The sequence below is a fragment of the Temnothorax longispinosus genome, chromosome 11 (genome assembly GCF_030848805.1).
Source record: "Temnothorax longispinosus isolate EJ_2023e chromosome 11, Tlon_JGU_v1, whole genome shotgun sequence".
Taxonomy (NCBI): domain Eukaryota; kingdom Metazoa; phylum Arthropoda; class Insecta; order Hymenoptera; family Formicidae; genus Temnothorax; species Temnothorax longispinosus.
This window is the reverse complement of record NC_092368.1, coordinates 8,005,797-8,015,813: the sequence shown is the minus strand read 5'-3', so window position 1 is coordinate 8,015,813 and position 10,017 is coordinate 8,005,797. Positions and strand designations below refer to the sequence as shown.

Here is a 10,017-nt window from a genome sequence, read left to right as displayed (position 1 = left end):
CTTAGCCGATCAAGCGGTTGTCCGGCTATCATAGTTCCACGGATGAGGTAGATGAATGATCGATAGTGGAGGTGAACGGCAGAGCATCCCATAGGAGGCAACCGTGGCGGGAATCTGAAAAGTCGAAGGGTTAAGGTAATTACCTGATCAAGCAGCTGTCCGGATAACAAGTATCCCTGGCTGGCCGATTGAGGTCATACCTAGCGGTATCCAGAGCTCAGGCGATGCTTATCGAGCAGTTGTGGCGGGATTGAAAAAATAAAATTGTTTAAACAAATCGTTCACATTTTGGCTGATTTTCATTACGAATACTTACCTTCTCGGTACATAAAGGTTAAACCGAGTGGTGACCGATGACTAATAGGACAAAATAGCGTACCCCGTGGCCCGATTATGCATCGTTCGGTCACAACATAACCTCGTGCCGCTCGTGCGGTGAAAGTGAAAAGTGCCAGAGTGCACGCACGGTACGCACCTCGAACATTTACCCCCACCACTTATAGACGCCATTTTGTGGGGCTCTTGACCAGACTCTCTATTCAGGGACACTACCCATGACGAATTCACACACGCTCCCTCTAACTAGAGACCCCTCTAACCAGTCCTAGTGGCGCGCTTACTTGAAATTGTACAAAAACGTCGTGAGAAAAATGTAAGTATTATAGTTCCAAGATATTGCATTAAGGGGATCCTGCAGCCGTATGATTTACCGACATTATCGTTAATCGATGGATCTTTCAATTGGCTTTACAGAATTGCAAGTTTTTGGTCTAGAATTAAAGTCCGCACAAAAATCTAGGGCAGAAAACGCGATTTTATATCAAAAACGCCAAAAAATTAAAAATGTTACTTATTTGGGCACATACGCAGCTGTCACCTGACGACAATATTTGCTTAAAACAAAAATTCTGCAGTTTATACATACATAATTTTTATCATCTGCCCTTGGGAAAACATGTAGGAATATAATCGTGCAAGTAGAAGTAAGATTCAATGCGTACAAAAAAAGATCCATCGAAAAATTATTTTAGTAATGCAAATACGGATACAAATGACAAGAAGAGCAGCAACAGTAGTTGCCGGATCTTGCGAGAGATGGCGAGCAATTGAAAAAAGGACAGATGTCATTTCGTTAGACAAAGACAGATATAGGGAAAACAAAATTAGAAAGGTTGACATTATCGACATCGAGGAAGTTCGCCAGTCACTGCAGGATCCCCTTAACTCATAAAAGATGATAAATATATCTATATATGGATAGTGTGAAAATTAATTGTAACACATTTTTCATACTGGATATATATATATATTAGTAAGAATTTTTGTTTTACTCAATATCACATATAATTTGACAAACCGATTTGAGTTTTTGTCTCTTTTATTATATAATTATTAAGTCTTGTTAATTAATAGTTTACACATTCTATATATCTAAAAATTACATCATACAAATATTATCTTTTATAGTTATTTATATCTTTGTTATAAATGATTATATTTAAAAATATACGCCTAATTTTGCTTTGTATTAGGTATTAGAAATGATGGATCTAGCATTTAACGAGAGTGCAGATAGAGAAAAACATGAAACCGCTATAAATAATCTGCTAGTTTTTGCACGTGAGAAAGCTGTTGCCGAGGAGATCTTCAAGAAGGACGGTATCCAAAATCGCACAACTTGTGAAAGTTGAAAAGAACGAGAAAGTGATCTGTAGCGCGATTTGTATTGTAGGCGAGTTATGTAAAAACAATTTTAGTCACACCGAGTCCATTATGATATAGACGTTATTTTGCCTTGGTGTCTGGAAATGATGAATAGCACGTCTATAAAAAGAGTCAACGCGTCTCAATATTGTTTACAGGTAAATATTATCGATTAGAACGTAGTTAGCATACACATATTTCAGTAATTAAAAATTTATTGTATATTTCGGTTTCAGAATATATTGAACGCTTATAGCGGCATGAATAATAAACTCGATTCAAAACCCGACAAGTCGTTGTGCAAACCACATAAGAAAGAAACTGACACGATTCTGTCGTGTTTGTTAAATAGTGTAACGAGTAGAACGATAACAGGTCTTGCTAGAGACGCATTAATAGAATTCATTACGCATAACATTCGCATTATACTGAATTAAATTGGGTCAAACGATTGGTCGAGCTTCGCAGTTGCGAAGGCTTAATGGAAGTGGCCAGTGAAATGGAGGAATACAAATACGAATCCTCGATGAACATCATGTCTTCCACGCAAACTATAACCAGCGGGTGCTTAGCAAGAATATATGAAAACTTGTACTATGCTAAGGATACGAACACATTTATCAACGCTATTGATAAATTTATTAAAGATAAATTGCTTTTGCCTGTCATAGAATCCAAGGTATAAATTTTATAATTTCCGATCTTTTCTGTTTATTTAAATTTCCAAAATAAATAGTCGAATTTCTTTTTAATTATAGCCCATTTGATCAATTTGAACTCTACTTTTAAAGCAAAAATGTCAAAAAAGATGTTTTTTTATTTTCGATATTATACATTCTGTAAGTTTTAAATTAAAATACGATTTATAACAGAGTTTAATTGAAATTTATTGAAAAATATGACTATGTCATCTATAGGTACTATTTTCTGAAGCATAATTTACCACAGATTTTTCTTATTTTCAACCAAAATCAAATTGAACCGTAATTGTTTTAATATTTTTTTAAATTAATTATTGTTTCACGGAAAAATTTATAAATTGTTAACCGACTGTTTTACAGGTGCGTGTAGTGGTTGCGATGACAACCTTATTATTGGGCCCGTTAGATGTTGCGGACGCAATTATCTGTAAAAAAGAAATTATTGAGATGATCCTCGCTATGGCGGAAACGGATGACGTGTTGCAACAGAAAGTGGTTTGCGAATGTATTGTTGCCGCTATCACCAAATATAAAAAAGCCAATGTGTTCAAACGTCGAGGCGTAAATATATTGGAGAACCTGTATCAGTCTAAAAATGATTCAATTCGGATTCGAGCGTTTGTGGGTTTGTGCAAATTGTCCACTTTCAAAGATACACTCTGTTTGCCGACTATCAGACTGTTCCCGCATGGAGCAACGAAGAAATTGGCCGAGGTTTGCAGACGATTCTTGATCAACCCCGAGAAAGAAAAAGATATGAGAAAATGGGCCATTAAAGGCCTGTCGTACCTCACTTTCGACGATGAAGTCAAAGAGGAATTGATCGGGGACCAAGAAGCTATATTCAAACGATGAGCGAGCTCACCAAGACTGGTGATCAATCAGTTCTCTACAGCGTGCTTATAACGTTAGTGAACTTGTGCAACGCTTATAACGAGCAAGAACATATACCCGAGATGATAGAATTGACAGAGTTTGCCGATCAGTATTTACCCGAGGAACACGACGAGGAACTGGACGACGACAACTTCGAGAAACGATTCTGCGCGTTAGCGAAGGTCGGCGTGATCAGCGCTCTAATGAACCTCGCCAAAACGGACAGCCGAAACATCAAGGAATTGACAGCCTGCGTTTTCAACTTGATATGCGCTTCAGTTAGGGAAATAATTGTTCAACAAGGCGGCTCGAAGACATTGTTGTCATTAGCGCTGGATGGCACAAACAAGGGAAAGAAGGAAGCCTCGGAAGGTCTGGTCAAACTGGCACTCACGATACCTCCTGAGGTTGCATTTCCTGGTCAGATGATGATGGAAGTTGTTCGGCCGATCATAAATCTGAAGCCAGAACGTCCCGTTCATGAGAATGACGCGATTCTAATAGTTTTGTGTCATCTAGCTACAGTCAACGATAGCATGCGAGAACATATGATCAAGGAGGGAGTATTTCAGAAGATCGAGGCCTTTCTGTATGAGGAAGATAATACTTTAAAATATAAATCCCTAACCCTTTTATACCTATTGTTTATAAGCCGTGAAGCCGCTATCCAATATTTCGAGCAGGACAATTCTCGAGTTAAGCATCTTATTTTATTGTGCAAGGAAGAGGATCAAGAAATCAAGTTCGCAGCAGCTGGAACTCTAATGACGTTGACGGCGGCCAACAAAAAGGCTTGTGAGAAAGTTCTTGACTCGAATTTCTAGTTGGAATCTTTACGCCTTTTACTCACTAATCCAGACTGTGACATAAAAGAAAGGAGTATTATAATTGTGATAAAAATGTTGAGAAGCACGAAAGACATCGCTGTAAAACTCATGGAAACAGACGTAATGAAACTACTCACGGTATTGAGCAAAAATGATACCGTGCCAAACAAGATCAATTAAGGAATTGGCATCCATTGCTTTAGAGGATGGTGCGGAACGATCTAAACAAGAAGAACGTCGACAAGACCTCCTTGTCATGATAAGATGGGAATGTAATAGAGCACGTCGATTAGAACAATTAGACCTTCTAAGATATTTGGAGTATTTGTCACGGAAATATAAATATGCTAAATATGTACCCTTAAACATATATTCAGAATTGGCAAAAACCAAGGCAAGAACACTACCCAAGGCAAGAACACTACCCAAGTAGCAAAGTGACGTCAGAAGACGACATAATGTAATCTATTTTTAGTCATTTTTGGTCTATGAGGCACTGTCTATTAAAACTCTTTGTAAAATATACTTTGTTTTGTGTTAAAATAACCTCGAAAAAAAAAACAAAGTAGTAGTATTATACCTCGAAAAAACCTAAGTAACAAGTGGTGGACGTAATCTTTGTATCTCCAAAAATCTCGAAAAAACCTAAGCAGTATTATTTTTATTTCCAAAAAATTATTACTCAAGTGATACACATCACAAAATTACGTTACCTTATCAAAAAATGAGTCGCGCTTCAAGTGATCTATTATTACAATTACAAAAAAGAAATGATATCTCTTTTTAAATTACAGCGCCAATTACAGAGAACATATATTTTTCGAGATACAAAGATTACGTCTACCACTTGTTACTTAGGTTTTTTCGAGGTATAATATTACTACTGCTTTTCTTCGATTAGAATAAAAAATTGAATCATGAAGAATTACACAGAGGTAACAGTACAAAATACAAATATTTTATTAAAATATTTAAACCCAACAAGGGAATACAAGGTATTTAAATACAAAGTTTATATATGTATTTTAAAAGATTTAATCGCATCGCAAAGAATTACAGAGGTAACAGTACAAAAAATAAAAATATTTTATTAAAATACATAAATTTTTCTTGTCAAAAAACTTGGCGCTGCTAGACCTCAAAATTAGGTCAGCCTGGTGTGTATGTGCGAGCGAGTGGGTGTGGGCGATGTGTGTGTGTGTGTGTGTGTGTGTGTGTGTGTGTGTGTGTGTGTGTGTGTGTGTGTGTGACGGTGAATAATGCGGCTTATTACTAAGTATAGGATAAGTTAGGATAAGTTTAGATTTTTAAAGCGATTAGAATTAAGTATAGAATAAGTATAGAATAAGTAATATCTACATTTGTAAAAGGTCTCTCTCTCTCTCTCCCTCTCTCTCTCTCTCTCTCTCTCTCTCTCTTTCTCTCTAGCAGCGCCAAGTTTTTTGACAAGAAAAATTTATGTATTTTAATAAGCCCGCTTCATTTTCAAGGTTAAATGGGATGAGCACATCTCACCTTACTTGGATGAACTTGGCTGGCTGAAAATTGGGCCGCGACGTTTGTTCTTCGTGGGAAGTTTGACCTTCTCTGTCTTATGGAGGAGGAAACCGCAGGTCATCTATAGTAACTTCACGTGGAAAAGTGCATCCTCATATGACACACGGTCCTCGTGCGGCTCTCTTGGTCTCCCTCCGTGCCGTACGGAATTTTTTAAACGTTCCTTCTGCTCCGTCGCCGCTGAACTGTGGAATGATATTCCCTCGGGCATCCGTAACGTCTCATCTATTAACGACTTCAAAAGTAAATTCCACAAGCACTTGCTTCTGCAGTCGAAATCGTAGCTTGTTTGTCTGCGATATCTCACATGACTATCTATTACGAAAATAAGCTATGTACTTTATCTATTCTATTCTATCTACTCTATTTTTTCTCTTAATGTGTTTCTTTCATTGTATGCTTTCTTGTAACGTGTGTCAATTTTGGAGCAATGTCTTAACGCTTCAGGGGACGTGTCCCAGAGCGTATAATAAATGACGATTAATCAATCAATCAATCAATCTCTCTCTCTCTCTAGCAGCGCCAAGTTTATTGACAAGAAAAATTTATGTATTTTAATAAAATATTTTTATTTTTTGTACTGTCACCTCTGTAATTCTTTGCGATGCGATTAAATCTTTTAAAATACATATATAAACTTTGTATTTAAATACCTTGTATTCCCTTGTTGGGTTTAAATATTTTAATAAAATATTTGTATTTTGTACTGTTACCTCTGTGTAATTCTTCATGATTCAATTTTTTATTCTAATCGAAGAAAAGCAGTAGTAATATTATACCTCGAAAAAACCTAAGTAACAAGTGGTAGACGTAATCTTTGTATCTCGAAAAATATATGTTCTCTGTAATTGGCGCTGTAATTTAAAAAGAGATATCATTTCTTTTTTGTAATTGTAATAATAGATCACTTGAAGCGCGACTCATTTTTTGATAAGGTAACGTAATTTTGTGATGTGTATCACTTGAGTAATAATTTTTTGGAAATAAAAATAATACTGCTTAGGTTTTTTCGAGATTTTTGGAGATACAAAGATTACGTCCACCACTTGTTACTTAGGTTTTTTCGAGGTATAATACTAATACTTTGTTTTTTTTTCGATGTGAAGTTTTTTCGAGATTTTTCAAGATACAAAGATTTCGTCTACCACATGTTACTTAGATTTTTTTAAGGTATAATACTACCACTATTTTTTTTTCGAGGTAACAACATATACACTACTATGCGTGTACTTGGCGCCTTTATTCTTTACCTTTTTTTTAAAAAAGGTAATTTTGTACAGATACCACGCCTTTTTGTAGTATTACGCATTGTATAAACAATATGTACAGGGTGTTATTTCGAGGTATAATACTACCACTTTGTTTTTTTCGAGGTAACAACATAATACATATATACTACTATGCGTGTACTTGGCGCATTTTTTTACCTTTTTTTTGAAAAAGGTAATTTTGTACGGATATCACGCCTTTTTGTAGTGTCATATAAGACGTCGGCGTTAGAAGTAGATAGAAGAAGAAGTATCTTAATAAAAAATTTTCACATTTAGACTTTGCGTCGCAATATCTCCGCTCGTAGGGCACGGAGCGGGATATTATAAGAGAAATCCCCCCCCCCCCTAATTGGACCCCAAGCTATCGATCAAGCCTACTTAGAACTTGATCCGTTCACTCGTTATTGAGATCTCAACATCTCGGGTACTCGCAACCCGTCGCGTCGCGTAAAAGAGTCACGGTCGGTCTCGCTCCGCGTGTACTTGGCGCGAGACACTACCGTGTCTCTTGATTCTGCCGCTAGGGAATTTTTAAGTCGATTCTTATGAATCAAGCTTGAATTCGATGTCTAGGTGTCCCAGGTTGCCGATGACGAGGTTCACATAGTGCGCTTCATAGTTTTCGGTATCCAGGTGTATTATACCTTGAATTCGATGTCCACGTGTTCCAGGTTGCTGATGTCGGGTTCCATATAGTGCGCTCTATAGTTTTCGGTGTCCAGGTATAATAATACGTTGAATTCGATGTCTAGGTGTCCCACGTTTCCGATGACAAGGTCCACATAGTGCGCTCCGTAGTTTTCGGTGTCTACGTGTATTAATACCTCGAATTCGATATCTACGTGTCCTACATTCAGATTTAAAGTTATTAATACACCTAGACACCAAAAACTACAAAGCGCACTATGTGGACCTCGTCATCGGCAACCTGGGACACGTAGACATCGAATTCGAGGTATTATTACATCTAGACACCAAAAACTACGGAGCGCGCTATCTGGACCTCGTCATCAGCAATCTGAGACACCTAGACATCAATTTCAAGATATTAATACACGTAGACACCGACAACTACGGAGCGCACTATGTGGACCTCGTCATCGGCAACCTGGGACACCTAGACATTGAATTCAAGGTATTAATACACGTAGACACCGAAAACTACGGAGCTCACTATCTAGACATTGTCATCGGCAACCTGGGACACCTAGACATTGCATTCAACGTATTATTACACCTGGACACCGAAAACTAAGAAGCGCACTATGTGGACCTCGTCATCGACAATCTGGGACACCTAGACATCGAATTCAACGTACGATTACACCTGGACACCGAAAACTATGAAGCGCACTATCCGGATCCCGTCATCAGCAACCTGGGACACGTGGACATCAAATTCAAGGTATTAATACACGTAGACACCAAAAACTACGGAGCGCACTATGTGGACCTTGTCATCGGCAACCTGGGTCACCTAGACATCAAATTCAACGTACGATTACACCTGGACACCGAAAACTATGAAGCGCACTATCTGGATCCCGTCATCGGCAACCTGGGACACGTGGACATCGAATTCAAGGTATTAATACACGTAGACACACCGAAAACTACGAAGCACACTATGTGGACCTCGTCATCGGCAACCTGGGACACCTAGACATCAAATTCAACGTACGATTACACCTGGACACCGAAAACTATGAAGCGCACTATCTGGATCTTGTCATCGGCAACCTGGGACACGTGGACATCGAATTCAAGGTATTAATACACGTAGACACCGAAAACTACGGAGCGCACTATGTGGACCTCGTCATCGGCAACCTGGGACACGTAGACATCGAATTCAAGGTACGATTACACCTGGACACCGAAAACTATGAAGCGCACTATCTGGATCCCGTCATCGGCAACCTGGAACACGTGGACATCAAATTCAAGGTATTAATACACGTAGACACCGAAAACTACGGAGCGCACTATGTGGACCTTGTCATCGGCAACCTGGGACACCTAGACATCGAATTCAACGTACGATTACACTTGGACACCGAAAACTATGAAGCGCACTATCTGGATCCCGTCATCGGCAACCTGGGACACGTGGACATCGAATTCAACGTACGATTACACCTGGACACCGAAAACTATGAAGCGCACTATCTGGACCTCGTCATCGGCAACCTGGGATATCTAGACATCGAATTCAAGCTTGATTCATAAGAATCGACTTAAAAATTCCCTAGCGGCACTTTCTGCCAAGCGTAGAGAACCTTCTTTTCCCTTGACTTAATATATATTATATCAAGCTTGATTCATAAGAATCGACTTAAAAATTCCCTAGCGGCACTTTCTGCCAAGCGTAGAGAACCTTCTTTTCCGTTGACTCAATATATATTATATATTACCTAATTTACCTAAATAGAAATCTTCCTCCTGACTGATAAGTCTATCGACCTAATTTCGAAATACGCGCGCGATATCGAAACTGGCGATACCTGCGCCGCCAGCGTCGAAAAAGTGAAAGGGACGTTTCTCTGATAATCATAATAATATTGAGACGTCGGCGTTAGGAGGAGGAGGAGGAGGAGGAGGAGGAGTATCTTAAAAATAAATTTTCCCATTTGGACTTTGCGTCGCAATATCTCCGCTCGTAGGGCACGTAGCGGAATATTATGAGAGAAACCCCCCCCTAATTGGACCCCAAGCTATCGATCAAGCCTACTTAGAACTTGGTCCGTTCACTCGTTATCGAGATCTCAACATCTCGGGTACTCGCAACCCGTCGCGTCGCGTAAAAGAGTCACGGTCGGTCTCGCTCCGCGTGTACTTGGCGCGAGACACTACCGTGTCTCTTGATAAATTTCAACACACATAATATATAGTTAAAAATAATAAAATATTATATTTAACTCAAGGTATTAGGAGTTAAATGTTATTTAACTCAAAGTAAATTTCATCCTTTAATATTTAACAGTGTATATAATTAATCATAGGCACAAGACATGTGACTCGCGGAAATCTATTTCTGAACCATTTTCTCATCACTGATCAGACCGATTAAATCGCTTTCTC

The 10,017-nt window shown here is 38.5% G+C and overlaps 1 protein-coding gene across 1 annotated transcript; it reads left to right on the top strand.

Moving 5' to 3' along the window:
* The first annotated feature begins 528 nt into the window (after positions 1 to 528).
* On the top strand, positions 529 to 5,132 carry LOC139821725 (protein unc-45 homolog B-like). The gene is made up of 4 exons (XM_071793004.1): positions 529 to 652; positions 1,533 to 1,862; positions 1,941 to 2,383; positions 2,766 to 5,132. Exon 4 carries the CDS (start codon positions 3,257 to 3,259, stop codon positions 4,103 to 4,105), a length of 849 nt encoding a protein of 282 aa, XP_071649105.1. The 5' UTR covers positions 529 to 652; positions 1,533 to 1,862; positions 1,941 to 2,383; positions 2,766 to 3,256; the 3' UTR covers positions 4,106 to 5,132.
* The last annotated feature ends 4,885 nt before the right edge of the window (positions 5,133 to 10,017 follow it).

Bases quoted from the DNA above. Each gene is read 5' to 3' on its own strand.
- LOC139821725 (XM_071793004.1), top strand. From the start codon at position 3,257: ATGAGCGAGCTCACCAAGACTGGTGATCAATCAGTTCTCTACAGCGTG.